At 42.6% G+C, this 24,723-nt stretch overlaps 1 protein-coding gene across 1 annotated transcript in view; it reads left to right on the top strand.

The window, feature by feature from the left end:
* The window catches only part of LOC139385988 (DEAH (Asp-Glu-Ala-His) box polypeptide 36), a 58,827-nt gene that overhangs the window by 1,507 nt on the left and 32,597 nt on the right, over positions 1 to 24,723 (top strand). The window contains exons 3-12 of the mRNA XM_071131304.1: positions 96 to 206; positions 311 to 494; positions 667 to 705; positions 8,733 to 8,903; positions 9,063 to 9,142; positions 20,352 to 20,426; positions 20,512 to 20,678; positions 20,844 to 20,925; positions 21,641 to 21,781; positions 22,256 to 22,361. Of these exons, the coding sequence (XP_070987405.1) occupies positions 96 to 206; positions 311 to 494; positions 667 to 705; positions 8,733 to 8,903; positions 9,063 to 9,142; positions 20,352 to 20,426; positions 20,512 to 20,678; positions 20,844 to 20,925; positions 21,641 to 21,781; positions 22,256 to 22,361 (1,156 nt within the window). The remainder of the gene's footprint in view (positions 1 to 95; positions 207 to 310; positions 495 to 666; positions 706 to 8,732; positions 8,904 to 9,062; positions 9,143 to 20,351; positions 20,427 to 20,511; positions 20,679 to 20,843; positions 20,926 to 21,640; positions 21,782 to 22,255; positions 22,362 to 24,723) is intronic.

Raw genomic sequence — 24,723 nt, forward strand, 5'->3', positions numbered from 1 at the left:
TGCAACATCATCGGCTACATTCAATGCTTTTGAAACATAACGCATTCCGCCTGTGATTTACTACAACACTGTTATTTACCTGATCTGTGTTTCAGTTACTTTGATGGTGATGAGCCCTCTCAGGATGTCCTGAAAATTGATCTCAAACAAGAGAAGAAGGAGGTTGAGGAGAGGCCAGTACAGAACACTCCACTCACATCACAACGGTAGGTTAACTTCTAGATTTTAGGGTTGTTGTTGTTGTTGTTCCTATTGCTATGCTCACTCGTTAAAGCAATTCACAATCATGTCTCTTTCTCCTGCCTTTCAGTTACTTCCCACAGGATGTCCTTAAAGCTGAACCCCAAGAAGAGAGGGAGGAGAAGGAGAGGAGAGGGAAGGATAAAGACCTGGAGTACTTGTTTCAGGAGGTGGTCAGGGAGAATGCTCTGGACCAGCAGTTAAAGAGAGATCTAGAGAGGAAGAAGGCGGACTCTAAATACCTAGACATGCTGGTGACAATTCACTTCATAAAAAACTAGCAGTATTATAATTACTGTGTTTGTTATTGATAAACACACATGTTATCATAACACCAATAGAACTGGTGGTGAGATGTTCTTAGTTCTCAACATCTATTGATGGACTGCTTGTAGTAATTCATGTTTCCTGTTTATTTTTTGGCAGAAATTCAGGGAAAAGCTTCCATCCTTTGGAAAAAAAGAGGTAAGATCTGAGACATACAGTGCCTTGCGAAAGTATTCGGCCCCCTTGAACTTTGCGACCTTTTGCCACATTTCAGGCTTCAAACATAAAGATATAAAACTGTATTTTTTTGTGAAGAATCAACAACAAGTGGGACACAATCATGAAGTGGAACGACATTTATTGGATATTTCAAACTTTTTTAACAAATCAAAAACTGAAAAATTGGGCGTGCAAAATTATTCAGCCCCCTTAAGTTAATACTTTGTAGCGCCACCTTTTGCTGCGATTACAGCTGTAAGTCGCTTGGGGTATGTCTCTATCAGTTTTGCACATCGAGAGACTGACATTTTTTACCATTCCTCCTTGCAAAACAGCTCGAGCTCAGTGAGGTTGGATGGAGAGCATTTGTGAACAGCAGTTTTCAGTTCTTTCCACAGATTATCGATTGGATTCAGGTCTGGACTTTGACTTGGCCATTCTAACACCTGGATATGTTTATTTTTGAACCATTCCATTGAAGATTTTGCTTTATGTTTTGGATCATTGTCTTGTTGGAAGACAAATCTCCGTCCCAGTCTCAGGTCTTTTGCAGACTCCATCAGGTTTTCTTCCAGAATGGTCCTGTATTTGGCTCCATCCATCTTCCCATCAATTTTAACCATCTTCCCTGTCACTGCTGAAGAAAAGCAGGCCCAAACCATGATGCTGCCACCACCATGTTTGACAGTGGGGATGGTGTGTTCAGGGTGATGAGCTGTGTTGCTTTTACACCAAACATAACGTTTTGCATTGTTGCCAAAAAGTTCAATTTTGGTTTCATCTGACCAGAGCACCTTCTTCCACATGTTTGGTGTGTCTCCCAGGTGGCTTGTGGCAAACTTTAAACAACACTTTTTATGGATATCTTTAAGAAATGGCTTTCTTCTTGCCACTCTTCCATAAAGGCCAGATTTGTGCAATATACGACTGATTGTTGTCCTATGGACAGAGTCTCCCACCTCAGCTGTAGATCTCTGCAGTTCATCCAGAGTGATCATGGGCCTCTTGGCTGCATCTCTGATCAGTCTTCTCCTTGTATGAGCTGAAAGTTTAGAGGGCCGGCCAGGTCTTGGTAGATTTGCAGTGGTCTGATACTCCTTCCATTTCAATATTATCGCTTGCACAGTGCTCCTTGGGATGTTTAAAGCTTGGGAAATCTTTTTGTATCCAAATCTGGCTTTAAATTTCTTCACAACAGTATCTCGCACCTGCCTGGTGTGTTCCTTGTTCTTCATGATGCTCTCTGCACTTTTAACGGACCTCTGAGACTATCACAGTGCAGGTGCATTTATACGGAGACTTGATTACACACAGGTGGATTGTATTTATCATCATTAGTCATTTAGGTCAACATTGGATCATTCAGAGATCCTCACTGAACTTCTGGAGAGAGTTTGCTGCACTGAAAGTAATGGGGCTGAATAATTTTGCACGCCCAATTTTTCAGTTTTTGATTTGTTAAAAAAGTTTGAAATATCCAATAAATGTCGTTCCACTTCATGATTGTGTCCCACTTGTTGTTGATTCTTCACAAAAAAAAATACAGTTTTATATCTTTATGTTTGAAGCCTGAAATGTGGCAAAAGGTCGCAAAGTTCAAGGGGGCCGAATACTTTCGCAAGGCACTGTATTTTTCCTCCTGATGAACTTGGATGCTAGGCCTCTGCTTACCATGTGGATGCTATAGGCCTCTGCTTACCATGTGGATGCTAGGCCTCTGCTTACCATGTGGATACTATAGGCCTCTGCTTACCATGTGGATGCTATAGGCCTCTGCTTACCATGTGGATGCTATAGGCCTCTGCTTACCATGTGGATGCTATAGACCTCTGCCTACCATGTTGATGCAAGGCCTCTGCCCACCATGTGGATCCTATAGGCCTCTGCCCACCATGTGGATGCTATAGGCCTCTGCTTACCATGTGGATGCTATAGGCCTCTGCTTACCATGTGGATGCTATAGGCCTCTGCCTACCATGTTGATGCAAGGCCTCTGCCTACCATGTGGATGCTATAGGCCTCTGCCTACCATGTGGATGCTATAGGCCTCTGCCTACCATGTGGATGCTATAGGCCTCTGCCCACCATGTGGATGTTATAGGCCTCTGCTTACCATGTGGATGCTATAGGCCTCTGCCTACCATGTGGATGCTATAGGCCTCTGCCTACCATGTGGGCGTTTTTACCTAAGACAAGAATAGGATCTCATCTTGTAAAACGTTTCTGATTGATGAAAACCTTGCAACTACATTTGCCAATTTTAATTTACACTGAACAAAAATATAAACGCAACATGTTTCATGAGCTGATATAAAAGATCCCAGAGATGTTCCATGTGCACAAATTTTGTCATCAAATTTGTTAACATCCCTGTTAGTGAGCCTTTCTCCTTTGCCACCTGACTGGTGTGACATATCAAGAAGCTGATTAAACAGCATGATCAATACACAGGTGACCCTTGTGCGGGGGGCATTAAAAGGCAGTTTTGTCACACAACACAATTCTACAGATGTTTCAAGTTTTGAGGGAGTGTGCAATTGGCATGCTGACTGCAGGAACGGTATGGTGTACCTAATCAACTGACCTCTGTGCCACACACACAGTACAAGTCAAAAGTTTGTACACACCTACTCATTGCAGTTTTTTTTTATTTATTTGTTTTACTATTTTCTACATTGTAGAATAATAGTGAAGACATCAAAACCATGAAATAACACATATGGAATCATGTAGTAACCAAAAATGTGTTAAACAAATAAAATATATTTGAGATTCTTCAAAGTAGCCACCCTTTACCTTGACAGCTTTGCACACTCTTGGCATTCTCTCAACTAGCTTCATGTATTTTAATTAGCAGGTGTGCCTTGTTAAATAGTGGAGCCAAGTTTGAGCCAATCAGTTGTGTTGTGACAAGGTAGGGTTGGTTTACAGAAGATATCCCTGTTTGGTATAAGACCGATTCCACCTTGTCATGACTTGACTTTAACATTAATCTGAAGACTGTTAATTATCTAATTACCTAAATATGTTTAATTGTTAAATTAACTTCTTGCTCCTACTTGAGACGCAGATGTCTCAAGTAGGCACCTGGAAATGCGCTACGCTAAATGCTAAATGTACTCGTTAAAACTCAAACGTTCATCAAAATACACATGCAGGGTATTGAATTAAAGCTACACTCGTTGTGAATCTAGCCAACAAGTCAGATTTTTAAAATGCTTTTCGGCGAAAGCATGAGAAGCTATTATCTGATAGCATGCAACACCCCAAAATGCCTGAATGCGACGTAAACAAAGATTTAGCGTAGCCGGCGCTACACAAAATGCAGAAATAAAATATAAAACATTCATTACCTTTGACGAGCTTCTTTCTTGGCACTCCTATATGCCCCATAAACATCACTATTGGGTCTTTTTTTCGTTTAAATCGGTCCATATATACCCAAAATAGGCATCTATGGAAGCTGTGAAATCCAGAAAAAAACATTGTTTTAAAACGCAGCGTCATTTTTTAAAATTAAAAAAGTCGACGATAAACTTTCACAAAACACTTCGAAATACTTTTGTAATCCAACTTTAGGTATTAGTAAACGTTTATAATCTATCAAAATGATTACAGGGCGATGTATATTCAATAGCTCCTCGTCTTCAAATCAATGGCTGAAAATGTGCACTTCAAAACATCCTGGCGGAGACCGGAAGAAATGGAATCCAGTTAGTTGGATTTACCAACAAAAAACTCCCCGGAAAATGACGACAATGGCGACATCGTGTGGAATCTGTAGGAATTGCATGCAGGTCCATAATTAATTTTGTGCCCTTTTAACAACCCATGAAAGTGACGCATGAGTATTATTTTTAGCTTTCAGTAAGCAGTTTTTCTTGCGCTTTTCGATGAAACACACGATCTGTTATAGTCACAGCCGTGATTTAACCAGTTTTAAAAACTTCAGAGTGTTTTCTATCCACACATACTAATCATATGCATATACTATATTCCTGGCATGAGTAGCAGGACGCTGAAATGTTGCACGATTTTTAACAGAATGTTCGAAAAAGGAGGGGGTAGGATGAAGAGGTTTTAATCATGTAACAATTAACTCATTAGGATCTGGGGCACCGCGAGAGCAGATCTTTAAAGAGATACCATCTCCCAATTAAATTCTAAAAGGTCTTTACCTATCACATCCTTTTAAACAGTCAACTTATCAATCCTAACCTCGTATCATATCATCGTTCCGAACTGTTGTAGCCTCCTTGCATCTGCAAAACCCTGAGCTTTACTTATGATTCTGTACTACACATTGGTTTAAGTATTTATATACTAGCTAATTACATGGGGACACAGGATAAACGCACAGTCTGCATCGGTTATTGACTGGAGATGTAATACGCTGAGAGCAGGTCCCTAGTGGAATGACAGGAGAGAGAGGGACAGAGACACTTAACATTGACACATTCAGAAACTACTCTTAATTACAATAACCATTTACTTTGCACACGAACCGCCGCCCCCTTTGAGCAAGAAATCATTAATGTATTTACGTGAAATGCCTGGGATCTCTCTGTGAACGGGGCAATTATCTCTTATAGCTTCTCAAATCACATCCCTCTCTTAACAAAAACATCATTTTTCATATTACATGCACAACCCATCGTATGGAAACTTCATCTACAGTTGAAGTCAGAAGTTTACATACACTTAGGTTGGAGTCATTAACTCGTTTTTTCAACCACTCCACAAATGTCTTGTTAACAAACTATAGTTTTGACAAGTCTGTTATGACTTCTTCTTTGTGCATGACGCAAGTCATTTTTCCAACATTTGTTTACAGACAGATTATTTCACTTATTATTCACTGTTTCACAATTCCAGTGGGTCAGAAGTTTACATAGACTAAGTTGACTGTGCCTTTAAACAGCTTTGGAAAATTCCAGGAAATGATATCATGGCTTTAGAAGCTTCTGATAGGCTAATTGACATAATTTGAGTCATTTGTAGGTGTACTTGTGGATGTATTTCAAGGTCTACCTTCAAACTCAGTGCCTCTTTGCCTGATGTCATGGGACAAAAAACAAACAAAAAAATCACTCAAGACCTCAGAATATTTTTTGGGACATCCACAAGTCTGGTTCATCCTTGGGAGCAATTTCCAAATGCCTGAAGGTACCACGTACATCTGTACAAACAATAGCACGCAAGTATAAACACCATGGGACCACGCAGCCGTCATAAGCTCAGGAAGGAGACGCGTTCTGTCTCCTAGAGATTAAGGTACTTTGGTGTGAAAAGTGCAAATCAATCCCAGAACAACAGCAAAGGACCTTGTGAAGATGCTGGATGAAACAGGTACAAAAGTATCTATATCCACAGTAAAACGAGGCCTATATCGACATAACCTGAATGGCCGCTTAGCAAGGAAGAAGCCACTGCTTCAAAACCGCCATAAAAATGCCAAACTACGGTTTGAAACTGACAAAGATCGTAGTTTTTGGAGAAATGTCCTCTGGTCTGATGAAACAAAAACAGAACTGTTTGGCCATAATGACCATTGTTATGTTTGGAGGAAAAGGGGTAGGCTTGCAAGCCGAAGAACACCATCCCAACTGTGAAGCACGGGGGTGGCAGCATCATGTCGGGGTGCTTTGCTGCAGGAGGGACTGGTGCACTTCACAAAATAGATTGCTTCCAAATGGAGAATGACCCCAAGCATACTTCCAAAGTTGTGGCAAAATTGCTTAAGGACAACAAAGTCAAGGTATTGGAGTGGCCATCACAAAGCCCTGAACTCAATCCTATTGAAAATTTGTGGGCAGAACTGAAAAAGCGTGTGCGAACAAGGAGGCCTTCCAACCTGACTCAGTTACACCAGCTCTGTCAGGAGGAATGGGCCAAAATTCACCCAACTTATTGTGGGAAGCTTGTGGAAGGCTTCCCGACACGTTTGACCCAAGTTAAACAATTTAAAGGCAATGCTACCAAATACTAATTGAATGTTTGTAAACGTCTGACCCACTGGGAATGTGATGAAAGAAATAAATGCTGAAATAAATAATTCTCTCTATTATTATTCTGACATTTCACATTCTTAAAATACAGTGGTGATCCTAACTGACTTAAGTCAGGTAATTTTTACTAGGATTAAATGTCAGGAATTGTGAAACTGAGTTTAAATGTATTTGGCCATGGTGTATGTTAACGTCTGACTTCAACTGTATGTAGTGTGTGAACTTTTCAAGTTACAGTATTTCCTTTATGACATTTTTAATGACATCACAAAATAAAAAACATAATTACGTTAGTGTTCTAGAGATCGCCCCTGACCATTGCCCATGTTTTACGTTCAAAATATTGTTCCAGTATTCGCTTTTGAACGTCTTAGAGTTTCATTGGCAAAAAGGTCTGTTGAGACAAAACCCATTCCTTTGGTGAAAGGGGGTCTGATTGAAGTTATTCATTGTAAACTTGATCTGACCTATTTGGATTCTCGTGGTCAGTCGTGACAATATTATGTCAAGCACAGCTCAAAATAGCAAAGAGAAATTGAGCTATTTCAGCCACATCCGTTGCTGACAGGTGTATAAAATTGAGCACATAGCCATGCAATCTGCATAGACAAACATTGTTAGTATAATGGCTTTACTGAAGAGCTCCGTGACTCTCAACGTGGCACCGTCATAGGATGCCACCTTTCCAACAACTCAGTTCGTCAAAATTCTGCCATCCTGGAGCTCCCCGGTCAACTGTAAGTGCTTTTGATTGTGAAGTGGAAACGTCTAGGAACATCAACTGCTCAGCCGCGAAGTGGAAGGCCACACGTGTTCACTTAACGAGACTGCCAAGTGCTGGAGCAAGCAGCCCGTGTTAATCACCTGTCCTCGGTAGAGACACTCGCTACCGTCGGCTGGAGTGTTGTAAAGCTCGCTGCCATTGGACTCTGGAGCAGTGGAAACTCGTTCTCTGGAGCGATGAATCACGCTTCACCATCTGGCAGTCCCACGGACAAATCTGTGTTTGGCGGATGCCAGGAGAACGTTATCTGCCCTAATGCGTAAAACTGTAAAGTTTGGTGGAGGAGGAATAATGGTCTGCTGTTGTTTTTCATGGTTTGGGCACCATGCACAATGTCAAATGTCTGCTGGAGTGGTGTCAAGCTCAGCGCCATTGGACTCTGGAGCAGTGGAAATGTGTTCTTTGGAGTGATGAATCACTCTTCACCATCTGGGTTTGGCGGATGCCAGGAAAACGCTACCTGCCTGAATGCATAGTGCCAACTGTAAAGTTTGGTGGATGAGGAATAATGGTCAGGGGCTGTTTTAGTTCCAGTGAAGGGAACTCTTAACGCTACAGCATACAATGACATTCTAGATGATTCTGTGCTTCCTACTTTGTGGCAACAGTTTGGGGAAGGACCTTTCCTGTGTCAGCATAACAATGACCCCATACTCAAAGCAACGTCCATACAGAAATGGTTGTCAATCCGTATATGTTCACTCTTGTTTTATTTTTTATTTTTGTACATGTATTGAAAGCAACTCCCCTCAATGTACTCTGAACATTTCATAACTCCAGGACCAATACATGTATTCTAAATAGCGTCAGAAGTTTTAAAATGCTTGTTAATGTTTGTTCAAATATTGACTTGTTTTCCATTTCCTGAAAAGATAAGAGGTTAAGTTATTAAGGATGATAAGAGGTTAAGTTATTAAGGATGATAAGAGGTTAAGTTATTAAGGATGATAAGAGGTTAAGTTATTAAGGATGATAAGAGGTTACGTTATTAAGGATGATAAGAGGTTAAGTTATTAAGGAAGATAAGAGGTTAAGTTATTAAGGATGATAAGAGGTTAAGTTATTAAGGAAGATAAGAGGTTAAGTTATTAAGGAAGATAAGAGGTTAAGTTATTAAGGATGATAAGAGGTTAAGTTATTAAGGATGATAAGAGGTTTTCATAGGACAGAAAGGCTCTTGCTGTATTCCCACTGTCCTCTCTCTGGTTCATCAGGAGTTGGTGGAGTTGATCAGGTCCAGCCAGGTGCTGGTGGTCAGTGGAGAGACGGGGTGTGGTAAGACCACCCAGGTGACCCAGTTTATCCTGGATGACTACATAGAGAGGGGCATGGGTTCAGTCTGCAGGGTGGTCTGCACCCAGCCACGTCGCATCAGTGCCATATCTGTAAGTAGTGTGTGTGTGTGTGTGTGTGTGTGTGTATTGCACCCGTTCCAGGTGTGTGTGTGTGTGTGTGTGTGTCCTACCTTTCTGAATATACGTATCGTGTCATTTCTGATGTGTGCTTGTTGCAGGTGTGTACTCTCTCCTCTCATTGTGTTTTAGGTAGCGGAGCGGGTGGCTGCGGAGAGGGCTGAGAGTGTAGGGGACGGGAACTCATGTGGTTATCAGATCCGCCTGCAGAGGTGAGTTTTCTGTTTGGAGTGGAACCTCTCTTTAACCCTTTATGCTCGTGGCAATTGGGTTATATGGATCGGGCTACATTTTAAAACGTTTCTTAACAGAGGAAATATGAAAAGCACAAGCATGGTAGTAATTGAAACAGTTTGGAGATTATTAGGCCAAAGTTGAGGACACAACTTTCATCTGACACAAGACTGAATCCAAACGTTTCACTGTTGATTTTATGTGAATTTGACATTTACTGGACTTTTCACCGCATTTGTTGATAATGAAAATCTGAAAATACTATGGATACGTTCAGTAACATGTTGAGAATATTCCTGGGAAATGTAAGATAGGTGCAACATTAGACAAGAAAAGCACAAGAGTTTGAATGAGAGGACTAAAATAGTATCTCCAAGTCACCACACATCTCTCCAAAGTGTACACTTCCCAAGTTATTTCTTTGCACTTTTATGACTGAAAGAAGAAGTCTTCAACTGTAAGGTGCTGTTTTTATCTGTCCTCGTTGTGCCGTTGAGGAACTAGAGGAAGCACACTGTTTTTATCTGTCCTCGTTGTGCCGTTGAGGAACTAGAGGAAGCACACTGTTTTTATCTGTCCTCGTTGTGCCGTTGAGGAACTAGAGGAAGCACACAGTTTTTATCTGTCCTCGTTGTGCCGTTGAGGAACTAGAGGAAGCACACTGTTTTTATCTGTCCTCGTTGTGCCGTTGAGGAACTAGAGGAAGCACACTGTTTTTATCTGTCCTCGTTGTGCCGTTGAGGAACTAGAGGAAGCACACTGTTTTTATCTGTCCTCGTTGTGCCGTTGAGGAACTAGAGGAAGCACACTGTTTTTATCTGTCCTAGTTGTGCCGTTGAGGAACTAGAGGAAGCACACTATTTTTATCTGTCCTCGTTGTGCCGTTGAGGAACTAGAGGAAGCACAGGTGTTGTTTTGTTTGTTTGCAACGCGGCCTTCTATCCCCGCCGACACACCATTACTGTTGTTTACGCAGTCCCAAAACAGTCCATTATAAATCACACGTCAGGAGGGCAGCGTCGTTTTAAAGCTGGTTCTATTTCCACATATGATCAAATATTATCTTTACAATGTTAGGCTTTCACAGGGCTATTCAGAGAAACCGATATGTCATTTTGGTGCGTATAGAATGGAGTGATTAGTGCGTTCAGGTATGTGTGACGCAGAAAATGATCAGGCTCATTCTGTTCAGACAAATGGGCTCATTCTGTTCAGAACAACCCAGGGAATGAGGCCATGTCATCTTGTAACTGTACATCAAACATCGAGATCATGAACATTGTATATTACATGAGTTTTATGATATGGAATTTTGAAGTGCACATTTTGGACTCTCCGGTGTTTGGCTTGATTGTATGACATCAAAGCAATATTTATTATAATCCTCAACCTCTCATCTTTCAAAATGCATAGTCCTCTCAATTTACAGCTTTTCACTCATGGACTATTTTAGTGTTTGCAAAAGTTGCCTAAAGTCAGAATGTATGTCAGTCAACCCATACAGAGTTCTGAAGTCACAGAGCCTGAGTTCTGAAGTCACAGAGCCTGAGTTCTGAAGTCACAGAGCCTGAGTTCTGAAGTCACAGAGCCTTAGTTCTGAAGTCACAGAGCCTGAGTTCTGGCATGTTACTGTACAGCCTCTAACGTTCCAATTTAGCCACTTATTAGTGCCCATATCAGCCCTTTTCAATCTGGATACGGGTACGAGTGTAAAGGGTGAAGGGCGTGGAGGGTTGAGGGCGTGGAGGGTGGAGGGTGGAGGGTTAAGGGCGTGGAGAAAGCACAGCTGCACATCGAGTACAGGGTTTAAACTCTGATAATCCTAATCCCCAATGCCTCTGACTAACTAGAAAGTGTGTGTGTGTGTGTGTGTGTAGGTTGTACAAGCTGTCTGTACCCCATAACCCCGTCTGTCTGTACCCCATAACCCTGTCTGTCTGTACCCCCTAACCCTGTCTGTCTGTACCCCACACACACTACCAATGGTTCTCGTCCTTCAGACCAAACACACACACACACCCTTGATGGGATAAGTTGCTTTGCTCCATCTGCCACTAACATCAGAGTTGAACAGAAATACAGAACAAACGCTGCCATGTCAGCTGGAGCGAAAGCTCAGTGTGTCTGTTTGTGTGTCTGTATGGTGCAGAACACATCTCCACTGAGACTCACTGAGAACATCTAAACATCCAGACAAGATGGCTATACAGCTGTCTGCAGCCTCAGTGGTCCCTCACTCGCACTCTCTCTCTCTCGCGCTCTTTCTTTGTCTCTCTCTCTCTTCTCTCCGTCTCTCTCTCTTCTTTCCGTCTCTCTCTCTTCTTTCCGTCTCTCTCTCTTCTTTCCGTCTCTCTCTCTTCTTTCCGTCTCTCTCTCTTCTTTCCGTCTCTCTCTCTTCTCTCCGTCTCTCTCTCTTCTCTCCGTCTCTCTCTCTCCTTTCCGTCTCTCTCTCTTCTCTCCGTCTCTCTCTCTTCTCTCCGTCTCTCTCTCTTCTCTCCGTCTCTCTCTCTTCTCTCCGTCTCTCTCTCTTCTCTCCGTCTCTCTCTCTTCTCTCCGTCTCTCTCTCTTCTCTCCGTCTCTCTCTCTTCTCTCCGTCTCTCTCTCTTCTTTCCGTCTCTCTCTCTTCTCTCCGTCTCTCTCTCTTCTTTCCATCTCTCTCTTCTTTCCGTCTCTCTCTCTTCTCTCCGTCTCTCTCTCTTTCTCTTCTTTCCATCTCTCTCTTTCTTTCTGTCTTTCTCTCTTCTTTCCGTCTCTCTCTCTTCTTTCCGTCTCTCTCTCTTCTTTCCGTCTCTCTCTCTTCTTTCCGTCTCTCTCTCTTCTCTCCGTCTCTCTCTCTCCTTTCCGTCTCTCTCTCTTCTCTCCGTCTCTCTCTCTTTCTCTTCTTTCCATCTCTCTCTTTCTTTCTGTCTTTCTCTCTTCTTTCCGTCTCTCTCTCTTCTTTCCGTCTCTCTCTCTTCTCTCCGTCTCTCTCTCTTCTCTCCGTCTCTCTCTCTTCTCTCCGTCTCTCTCTCTTCTTTCCGTCTCTCTCTCTTCTTTCCGTCTCTCTCTCTTCTCTCCGTCTCTCTCTCTCTTCTTTCCATCTCTCTCTTTCTTTCTGTCTCTCTCTCTCTTCTTTCTGTCTCTTCTTCTTCCTAAAGTACTTAAAGGTGTATGCTGTTTTGCATAGGAAGTGTGTTGTGATGAACTCTCATGTTAGTTTAGATTTCTGGGTGGTTGTTTCCACAGATGGTGGGCTTTGAAAGGAGATCTATGAATCCCCTATAGTCCTCCTAAGCCACGCTCCTGTCAGTGATCACCTGGGTTATCGATTTCTCAAGCTCTGGGATCACCAGTTGAGTTGAGTTTTGCGCTAATGGATTGAGAGAACTTTGTACAAGCAGCCAGTTGTGTGTGTGTGTGTGTGTCTGCTCGCGGGTTGTGTGTGTGTGTGTGTGTGTGTGTGTGTGTGTGTGTGTGTGTGTGTGTGTGTGTGTGTGTGTGTGTGTGTGTGTGTGTGTGTGTGTGTGTGTGTGTGTGTGTGTGTGTGTGTGTGTGTGTGTGTGTGTGTGTGTGTGTGCTCGCACCTTGTTTGTGTGTGCGCGCTATTTGTGTGTGTGTGCTCGCATGTTTGTGTGTGTGCGCGAGTTGTGTGTTTTTCTGCTCTGGGCGTTGTGTGTGTGTGGGTGCTTGAGAAGGAGAGGGAGAAGTGTGAAGGAGAGAGATGGACAGATGAGAGGAGAGCTGTAGAGAGAAAGAGAGGATAACAGGATCAGTGGATTAGAGGGATCAACGGCCAAGGGGAGCAGGGAAGTGAGAGAAGAGTATAGACCAACAGAGGAGATCTGTGAAAGAGAGAGAAGAGTACATGTACTTACTATGGCTGTGGTTCTCACCTAGCTATCTTAATGAGGACCGGAACTTTTTTTCAGTTTTCGCCTGAAATGACATACCACCTGAAGCAGGGATATGCATGTTATTGATACCATTTGAAAGGAAACACTTTGAAGTTTGTGTAAACTAGAAATTGATGTAGGAGAAGTTAACACATTAGATCTGGTAAAAGATAATACAAATAAAAAAACATGCTTTTTTTTGTTCCATCTTTGAAATGCAAGAGACGGGCCACAATGTATTATTTCAGCCCAGGTGCAATTTATAATTTGGCCACTAGATGGCAGCAGTGTATGTGCAAAGTGTTAGACTGATCCAATGAACCATTGCATTACTGTTCAAAATGTTGTATCAAGTCTTCCCAAATGTGCCTAATTGGTTTATTGATACATTTCTAAGTACATAACTGTGCACTCTCCTCAAACAATAGCATGGTATTATTTCACTGTAATAGCTACTGTAAATTGGACAGTGCAGTTAGATTAACAAGAATGTAAGCTTTCTGCCAATATCAGATATGTCTCTGTCCTGGGAAATGTTCTTGTTAGTTATAACTTCATGCTAATCACATTAGCGCACGTTAGCCGGGGACACACCGATCCTGTCGAGGTTAAGATGGATGTACTACCTGTAAGTCTCTCTTGAAAAGAGTGTCTGCTAAATCAGTGGTTCCCAAACTGTGGGGGGCGCCAGGAGTCTGCACATTTTTTTTGCCCATAGATATTGTTGTAATTTTTTGGTCACTCCAATATGACATGAATGCACATTTAGACATGGCAAAATGTATAGAATTGCAAGAAAATGTGCTTTAAAACTGCAACATTTTCTTTGCGCCCCATGAGCAAAGATATGTAGAATTGCAGGAAATAAGCTTTAAACCTGCTAGATTCTCTCCACCAACAAGAGGGGTGTGAATAGTTTGTGTCATGAACAGTGCTTGTAGAGGTGGCATGTGCACGCGTGGGAAGGTGGGGGGCGGGATGTCCTTCCAATGCTGGAAGGGGCCCCCCCCCCCCCGAGTGAAGAAGTTTGGGAACCTCTGTGTTAAATGACAAAAATGTGTACAGTGTGTAGCATGAGATACTCAAGAGCAGATGGTCATAGGAAATAGGACAGAATAGTGGTCAGAATAGATGGTCATAGGAAATAGGACAGAATAGTGGTCAGAATAGATGGTCATAGGAAATAGGACAGAATAGTGGTCAGACTAGATGGTCATAGGAAATAGGACAGAATAGTGGTCAGAATAGATGGTCATGGGAAATAGGACAGAATAGTGGTCAGAATAGATGATCATAGGAAATAGGACAGAATAGTGGTCAGAATAGATGGTCATAGGAAATAGGACAGAATAGTGGTCAGAATAGATGGTCATAGGAAATAGGACAGAATAGTGGTCAGAATAGATGGTCATAGGAAATAGGACAGGGTATGGTCAGAATAGATGGTCATAGGAAATAGGACAGAATAGATGGTCAGGGTGAATAGGACAGACTAGAAGGTCAGGGTGAATAGGACAGACTAGACGGTCAGGGTGAATAGGACAGACTAGATGGTCAGGGTGAATAGGACAGAATAGACGGTCAGGGTGAATAGGACAGAATAGATGGTCAGGGTGAATAGGACAGAATATATGGTCAGGGTGAATAGGACAGAATAGACTGTCAGGGTGAATAGGACAGAATAGACGGTTAGGGTGAATACGTCATGAATAGATGGTCAGGGTGAATAGGACAGAATAGACGGTCAGGGTGAATAGGACAGAATAGACGGTCAGGGTGAATAGGACAGAATAGACGGTCAGGGTGAATACGACAGAATAGACGGTCAGGGTGAATAGGACAGAATAGACGGTCAGGGTGAATAGGACAGAATAGACGGTCAGGGTGAATACGACAGAATAGACGGTCAGGGGGAATAGGACAGAATAGACAGTCAGGGGAAATAGGACAGAATAGATGGTCAGGGGAAATAGGACAGAATAGATGGCCAGGGGAAATAGGACAGAATAGATGGCCATGGGAAATAGGACAGAATAGATGGCCAGGGGAAATAGGACAGAATAGATGGTCAGGGGAAATAGGACAGAATAGATATTCAGAATAGATGGTCATAGGAAATAGGACAGAATAGTGGTCAGAATAGATGGTCATAGGAAATAGGACAGAATAGTGGTCAGAATAGATGGTCATAGGAAATAGGACAGAATAGTGGTCAGAATAGATGGTCATAGGAAATAGGACAGGGTAGTGGTCAGAATAGATGGTCATAGGAAATAGGACAGAATAGATGGTCAGGGTGAATAGGACAGAATAGATGGTCAGGGTGAATAGGACAGAATAGATGGTCAGGGTGAATAGGACAGAATAGATGGTCAGGATGAATAGGACAGAATAGATGGTCAGGGTGAATAGGACAGAATAGATGGTCAGGGTGAATAGGACAGAATAGATGGCGAAATCAAACTGTATTTGCCACATGCACCGAATACAAAATGCTGAATACAACAAGCGTAGACTTTACCGTGAAATGCTGAATACAACAAGCGTAGACTTTACCGTGAAATGCTGAATACAACAAGCGTAGACTTTACCGTGAAATGCTGAATACAACAAGCGTAGACTTTACCGTGAAATGCTGAATACAACAAGCGTAGACTTTACCGTGAAATGCTGAATACAACAAGCGTAGACTTTACCGTGAAATGCTGAATACAACAAGCGTAGACTTTACGATGAAATGCTTACTTACATACAATCCCTTAACCAACAGTGCAGTTCAAGAAGAGTTAAGAAAATATTTACCAAATAAACTAAACTAAAAATAGTAATAAAAAGTAACACAATAAGAATAACAATAACAAGGCTACATACAGGGGATACTGGTACCGAGTCAGTGTGCTGGGTTACAAGTAAGTTGAGGTAATTTGTTTATGTAGGTAGGGGTGAAGTGACTATGCATAGATAATAAACAGCGAGTAGCAGCAGTGTACAAAAAGGGACGGGTCAATGTAAAATAGTCCGGTGGCGATTTGATTAATTGTTACACAGTCTTATGGCTTGGGGGTAGAAGCTGTTGAGGAGCCTTTTGGTCCTAGACTTGGCGCTCTGGTACCGCTTGCCGTGCAGAGAAAACAGTCTAGTGACTGGAGTCTCTGACAATTTTATGGGCTTTCCTCTGACACCGCCTATTACATAGGTTCTAGATGGCAGGAAGCTTGACCCCAGTGAAGTACCGGGCCATACGTACTACCCTCTGTAGCGTCTTACGGTCAGATGCCGAGCAGTTGTCATACCAGGCGGTGATGCAACCGGTCAGGATGCTCTCAATGGTGCAGCTGTAGAACCTTTTGAGTATCTAGGGATCCATGTAAAATCTTTTCAGTCTCCTGAGGGGGAAAAAGTTTTGTCGTGCCCTCTTCACAACTGTCTTGGTATGTTTGGACCATGATAGTTCGTTGGTGATGTGGACACCAAGGAACTTGAAACTCTCGACCCGCTCCACTACAGCCCTGTTGATGTTAATGGGGGCCAGGACGGGACTAAGTACAGGAGGGGACTAAGTACACACCCCTGAGGGGCCCCAGTGTTAGTGTAACGGATGTGAAACGGCTAGCTTAGTTAGCAGTGTGTGCTAAATAGCGTTTCAATCAGTGACGTCACTTGCTCTGAGACCTTGAAGTAGTTGTTCCCCTTGCTCTGCAAGGGCCGCGGCTTTTGTGGAGCGATGGGTAACGATGCTTCGTGGGTGACTGTTGTTGATGTGTGCAGAAGGTCCCTGGTTCGTGCCCGGGTATGGGCGAGGGGACGGTCTAAACTTATACTGTTACATTGGTGCCGTGACCCGGATAACTGGTTGCTGCGGAAAAGGAGGAGGTCAAAAGGGGGGTGAGTGTAACGGATGTGAAACGGCTAGCTTAGTTAGCGGTGTGCGCTAAATAGCGTTTCAATCAGTGACGTCACTTGCTCTGAGACCTTGAAGTAGTTGTTCCCCTTGCTCTGCAAGGGCCGCGGCTTTTGTGGAGCGATGGGTAACGATGCTTCGTGGGTGACTGTTGTTGATGTGTGCAGAAGGTCCCTGGTTCGCGCCCGGGTATGGGCGAGGGGACGGTCTAAACTTATACTGTTACATTAAGGATCAGCGTGTTTTTGCCTACTCTTACCACTTGGGGGCGGTACGTCAGGAAGTCCAGGATCCAGTTGCAGAAGGAGGTGTTTAGTCCTTAATAGTTTTCAAGCCCTGCCACATCCGATGAGCATCAGAGCCGGTGCAGTAGGATTCCTACTTAATCATGTATTGACGCTTTGCTTGTTTGATGGTTCGTCTGAAGGCATAGTGGGATTTCTTATAAGCGTCTGGATTAGTCTCCCTCTCCTTGAAAGCGGCAGCTCTAGCCTTTAGCTCGATGCGGATGATGCCTGTAATCCATGGCTTCTGATTGGGATATGTACATACGGTCACTGTGGGAAAGATGTCATTGATGCACAAATTGATGAAGCCGATGACTGAGGTGGTGTACTCCTCAATGCCATTGGATGAATCCCGTAACATATTCCAGTCTGTGCTAGCAAAACAATCCTGTAGTGTAGCATCCACATCATCTGACTACTTCCATATTGAGTGAGTCACTGGTGCTTCCTGCTTTAATTTTTGCTTGTAAGCCGGAATCAGAAGGATAGAATTATGGCCAGATTTGCCAAATGAAGGGCGAGGGAGAGCTTTGTGTGTGGAGTAAAGGTGGCCTAGGATATTTTTTTCCTCTGGTTGCACATGGGACACGCTGGTTAAAATTTGGTAAACTGATTTTATTTTGTCTGCATGATAATGCCTGGCCACTAGGAGCGCCGCTTCTGGGTGAGCATTTTCTTTTTTGCTTATGGCCTTACAGAGTTGGTTGAGAGCGGTATTAGTGACAGCTTCGTTCTGTGGTGGTAAATAGACGGCTATGAATGATGTAGATAGTGTGGTCTACAGCTTATCATGAGGTACTCTACCTCAGGTGAGCAATACCTCAACACTTCTTTAATATTAGACATCGTGCACCAGCTGTTACTGACAAATAGACACACACCCTCACCCCTCATCTTAACAGACGTAGCTTCTCTGTTCTGCTGGTGCATGGAAAATCCCACCAGCTCTATATTATCCGTATCGTCGTTCAGCCACGTCTCGGTGAAACATAAGATATTACATTTTTTAATGTCCCGTTGGTAGGATAATCTTAATCGTAGGTCATCAATTCTATTTTCCAATGATTGCACGTTAGCAAGAAGAATGGATGGCAGTGGGAGTTTACTCACTTGCCTACGGATTCTCAGAAGGCAGACCGATCTGCGTTTCCTTTTCCTGCGTCTTTTCTTCAAGCAAATGACGGGAATCTGGGCCTGTTCCAGTGAAAGTAGTGTATCTTTCTCATCGGACTCGTTAAAGGAAAACGTTTCTTCCAGTCCGCGGTGAGTAATCGCTGTTCTGATGTCCAGAATTTGTTTTTGGTCATAAGAGACGGTAGCAGCAACATTATGTACAAAATAAGTTTAAAAAAAAATGAGTTATACGAAACGCAAAAAAACGAACAAAATAGCACAATTGGTTGGGAGAAGTAAAACGTCAGCCAGGTTCTTCATAGCCATCTTAATAGGACGCTACCCCTTTAAGCCAGAATAGATGGTCAGGTTGAAAATTAGGTTGCAATGAAGGGGAGATGACATGGAGAGATGGCCGACAGGGGAAATCATGTGTCCATGGGGCTCAGAGAGAGGTTAATGTGATCAAGGCTATATTCACACACGTCATACTATGACGACACATCAGCCTTGGAAGAAGATAGTACTTCTGTCACGCTGTGTGCTTGTTTGTGCACGTATTATGATTTGTATTAAAGGGCCAGTGCGTTCAGAAATGTGATTTTCCTGTGTTTTTTAAAATATGACACGGAGGTTTGAATGAAACTGTGAAATTTTGAAAAACATGATAATGCAATTTTAGTGTAAGAGCTGTTTGAAAAGACTCCCTGAAATTACAGCTTTTTTCCTGGGTTGGGTTTTTGGTTAGTAGACCAATAACAGAGTTTGTGCTCCTATCAGCTAATTACAGCTACTTTTCAGGTTACACATCCCTTACATTAGGATCCTCCAATTTAGGCCCCTCACTCAGATCACTCCAACACAGAAATTCCATTTAGTTTAGAAGCCAATTTTGTTTATTTTGACCATTTTAATTGAAAGCAGTTACAGTATGGTAATTACTTCATTGTTACCCAGAAATCATTTGATATTGGGATTTTAAAAAATGCTGCATTGGTCCTTTTTAAAAAGCTGTGTAATATAATTTAGCAATGCAAGTCATTACTGTATTCTCTAGAATGACATTGAATTACTTTTTGTTTCTAAAGTAGGCCTATGACATTTTGAGAATCTATATTTGTTTACATCTCAAAATAGGACGCTACCTCTTTAAGACATAAATTACAAAATGATAGGGACCTGACTACATACAGCAGGCTAGCTAATACTAAGTCTAGGTGTGTTTGTGTTTGCTATCTTTTAGCAGACTATTAACAGTAGCCAGCATATTGTTAGTATGTTCACTATTGAAGTTTTACTTTTGTAAATAACGCTCCCTATAAGAAATAAGCTTTGAGAGTAGAGTGATGGGTGCTTCATTTTGCTCTGGACAGCTGGCGTGTGCTGTGTTAAGGCATCTAATCATGTACCACTCGAAGTTGTGACTTGCGGGAGCGTGGTGTGGTGCTTGAACGAACGACCAATCATCTGGCTTTAAATACAGCATGACTTTTCCGTTTGTTGTAGTCAGTTATAGACTGCGACATAGCAGTTAAATGTTGAACTGGAACGCAGAAATGCGCTGATAAGATACTGGCCCGGTCAGAGAAGTCACTGACGAGATCCACTGGCCCAACACTTGTTTTTACTGACCCCGGGCCAGCTGGTCATCGTTTATGTCTGACCCCGCCTAGGGCTGTCGGATTTTTCTCCCACTATCCAACATCCTCCCCCTCCTCCCTCGTTCTTTTTCTGGGCCCTGATTTAAATGGCTTACAGTATATTAGGGAAAGTAAGTATATACGCTGGAATAACCTGTATTAATATGTATATAAACTGTAATAAGTATATAATCTGTAATAATTATATAATCTGTAATAACCTGTATTAATAAGTATATAAACTGTAATAAGTATATCATTTGTAATAACCTGTATTAATAAGTATATAAACTGTATTAATATGTATATCAGATGTAATAACCTGTATTCAATTGTGTATTCATTAAAAACATTTTTTTTTAAATTCATTTTAGTCGGTTACCACGGAAACAGGGCTCGGTGCTGTATTGTACAACGGGTATTATTCTACAGTGGCTTCGCTCTTCCCCGTGAGTGTTTTTCCTCTCTTTCCTCTTCATCATCCTCCTCTCCCATCATTCTCTTTTTCTAAATCTCTCTCTCTCTCCCTGTCAGTCTGTTGTCCACCATCAGCCACCTGGTTTTGGATGAAATTCACGAGAGGAACCTTCACTCTGATGTTCTACTCATCATTGTTAAAGACCTGCTCCGAGTCCGACAGGACCTCAAGGTCATCCTCATGAGTGCCACGCTCAACGCTGAGAAGTTCTCCAAATACTTTAGTACGCAATGACAAACAGTGGGGATTCAGTGTGTTTCTGTCGTAGCAGTGGGGATTCAGTGTGTTTCTGTCGTAGCAGTGTGTATAATGGAGTTTGGAAATTGGGAATGACCATTGAATAGAGTCAGTAAATTCCTCTCTCTGCCCCCTCCCTGTCTCTTTCCAGATAACTGTCCTATGATCCACATCCCGGGGATGACCTTCCCGGTGCAAGAGTTCCTACTGGAGGATGTTTTGGAGATGATTAGGTGAGATCCTACTGGAGGATGTGTTGGAGACGATTAGGTGAGATCCTACTGGAGGATGTATTGGAGACGATTAGGTGAGATCCTACTGGAGGATGTGTTGGAGACGATTAGGTGAGATCCTACTGGAGGATGTGTTGGAGATGATTAGGTGAGTTCCTACTGGAGGATGTGTTGGAGATAATTAGGTGAGTTCCTACTGGAGGATGTGTTGGAGATGATTAGGTGAGAACCTACTGGAGGATGTGTTGGAGATGATTAGGTGAGTTCCTACTGGGGGATGTGTTGGAGATGATTAGGTGAGATCCTACTGGAGGATGTGTTGGAGATGATTAGGTGAGATCCTACTGGAGGATGTGTTGGAGACGATTAGGTGAGATCCTACTGGAGGATGTGTTGGAGACGATTAGGTGAGATCCTACTGGAGGATGTGTTGGAGACGATTAGGTGAGATCCTACTGGAGGATGTGTTGGAGATGATTAGGTGAGAACCTACTGGAGGATGTGTTGGAGATGATTAGGTGAGTTCCTACTGGAGGATGTGTTGGAGATGATTAGGTGAGATCCTACTGGAGGATGTGTTGGAGATGATTAGGTGAGATCCTACTGGACACACTAGGATATATTCACTAGCCTAAAGGAATGAGGAAGATTAGCACCTTCTAATCCGGTAACTTTAGACTTTGCGCTGAACTGTGTGCTTGTGTTTGTCCGCCAGGTACCGTCCCCAGAAGAAGGAGCAGAGGCCCAGGTGGAAGAGAGGTTTCATGCAGGGTCAGAATTCCAGACCAGAGAAGGACCAGAAAGAGGCCGAGTACAAGGAGAGCTGGCCCTGCTACGCCCGCACACTACGAGACAAGTGAGTTACTGAGGGGGGGGGGGGAGCTGGCCTTGCTAAGCCCACACACTACGAGACAAGTGAGTTACTGAGGGGGAGGGGGAGCTGGCCTTGCTAAGCCCACACACTACGAGACAAGTGAGTTACTGAGGGGGAGGGGGAGCTGGCCTTGCTAAGCCCACACACTACGAGACAAGTGAGTTACTGAGGGACAATGTCATAATGATTCTCCAGTTTAAATAAAGAGATTCGGTCTGACATGTCTAGCTGTCCTTTATATTACTCTGATTGAACAATTGTTGCTGAGAGGATTGTCAAAGCTGTCTAACAAATGAAAGAATCAATTTGATAAATTATTGTTATTTAGTGTTCTGCGCCATTGCTGATAGCATTACTGTCTCATTCTTTGATTGATTAGTCTGTATCTCTTCCTGTTTGTGTCTGTTCCTGTCTGTGATTGGGGACTCTGCGTGTCTGTCTCATTTTGATTGTCAGGTACTCTGACAGAACCATAGATGTGTTGGAGATGATGGACGATGATGATAAGATTGACCTTGAGCTCATCGTGCAGCTGATCAGACATATCGTGCTAAGCCAGGAAGTGAGTTTTAACTATCTTGGTGTGGTGTAGTCTAACCGCTATGGTTTTTGGGGGGGACAAAACTTACTGATATATCTGCTGATATTCTGTTTTACAGCGGGGAAATGGAAATTGTAATTTTTCCACACTGAATTCTCATATATATTGCCATCCAAAAGAGCAATTGTCCAATAACTGCTTCAAGTGTTGATTTAATACATACAGTAGTGACCATAATGACACATCATGAGAATGTTAAGTGTTCAGATCAGCATGAGATTCATTTTTATTTAATATTAGTTATCCGTGGAATTATCGGCCGATTATAGTGTGAAAAGGGCTAATATTATTGGTGAAACGATATATATCGGTCGGGCTCTAGTGTGGACTCCCACCAAACGGCTAGTTTGGTGTTGATGGAGTGAAATACAACATAAATCAGTGTAAAGTTCAATCAATAATTAACCCATATCTTTGTCCCATTGTGAATTTCCCCAAAAATCTGGCTTTTCCCCCATGTAGGACCATTATCCAGGAGCAGTGTTTGATACATGGAGAAAAATGTCTGTGTAGTTGAAACATGGAGAGGAGAGTTTCTCTATACAGTAATGCCTAGAGGTTTGGGGTTAGAGGTCCGTATTAAATTCAGCAACCCTATCTCTGTCAGCTACCGTGACTCAGAAGGGAGCCAGCCGGCTGATTGACTGTAACATTGTCAGAGAACTGAGAGGAAAGCAGTAGATTGGCCATGACAGTGTTCTTAGTTGTTGCTAGGGGCTGGCTGTCAGGGTTCTGACTGTGGTGATTGGTTAATTAAGTCATTTGCCTCTGTGATGGAGCATCATACTTTGACTAAAATGATGACTTATTGACTTACATCGATGGCCATTATACCCATTATATTGCACAACGTCTTTCAGCTCGAAAAATTGGATTTCTGCTGGTGTGGGAGTTTAAAGAAAACAACCCCTTTACAATGACACCACATTCAGGAAGTGTTGATTTCTTTAGTGGGAAAACAATGGTGCAAAGCTAAATAAATATGAACACAAATTATCTATTTTTCCATGTTTCATTTTAGTCTATATGTCCCATTTATAAATGTTCACCCTGTTACGCAAAATGATTAGAAAAAATTAACCAACTTTTTTTTATAAACTCAACAAAAAAAGAAACGCTCCTTTATCAGGATCCTGTCTTTCGAAGATCATTAGTTAAAATTAAAATAACTTCACAGATCTTCATTGTAAAGGGTTTAATTAACCTCTCTCCACTAGGTGGGACGCAAGCTAAGTAGAGGAGTCACGAAAGTCAGAAATAGCGATAAAATGAATCGCCTACCTTTTGATGATCTTCATCTGGTTGCACTCACAAGAGTCCTTGTTACACAATAAATGTTTGTTTTGTTCGATAAAGTCTCTCTTTATATCCAAAAAACTCTGTTTTGTTTGACGATTTTTAATTATTCTTATTATTTTATTTTTTTACATTTTACCCCTTTTTCTCCCCAATTTCGTGGTATCCAATTGTTGTAGTAGCTACTATCTTGTCTCATTGCTACAACCCCCGTACGGGCTCGGGAGAGACGAAGGCTGAATGTCATGCGTCCTCCGATACACAACCCAACCAGCCGTACTGCTTCTTAACACAGCGCGCATCCAACCCGGAAGCCAGCTGCACCAATGTGTCGGAGGCTACACCGTGCACCTGGCAACCTTGGCTAGCGCGCACTGCGCCCGGCCCGCCACAGGAGTCGCTGGTGCGCGATGAGACAAGGAGATCCCTACCGACCAATCCCTCCCTAACCGGACGACGCTAGGCCAATTGTGCGTCGCCCCACGGACCTCCCGGTCGCGGCCGGTTACGACAGAGCCTGGGCGCGAACCCAGGGACTCTGATGGTACAGCTGGCGCTGCAGTACAGCGCCCTTAACCACCTTTGTTTGACGATTTTTGTTTAGTAATCCACTGGCTCAAAGGAGGTCAACATGCAGGCGAATACATCCTAATAGTAGCGGTAAAGTTTGTTGAAACATGTCAAACGATGTTTATAATTAATCCTCAGGTTGTCTATTGTCTAAATAGTTTATAATATTTCAACCGGACAATAGCATATTCAATAGAAAGGAAAAATAACAAACCACACACAATCGGTCACGCGCGCAAACCAGCTCTGGTTCATTCTATAGTCCACTGAGAAAATTCATTCTTCCTCATTTTTCAGAATACAAGCCTGAAACAATGTCTAAAGACTGTTGACATCTAGTGGAAGCCATAGGAACTGCAATCTGGGTCCTATCCCATTACAGACTGTATAGGCAGGCAGTTGAAAACTACACACATCAAAAATATCCCACTTCCTGGATGGATTTTCCTCAGGTTTT

This window comes from Oncorhynchus clarkii, chromosome 27 (assembly GCF_045791955.1).
Source record: "Oncorhynchus clarkii lewisi isolate Uvic-CL-2024 chromosome 27, UVic_Ocla_1.0, whole genome shotgun sequence".
NCBI lineage: Eukaryota > Metazoa > Chordata > Actinopteri > Salmoniformes > Salmonidae > Oncorhynchus > Oncorhynchus clarkii.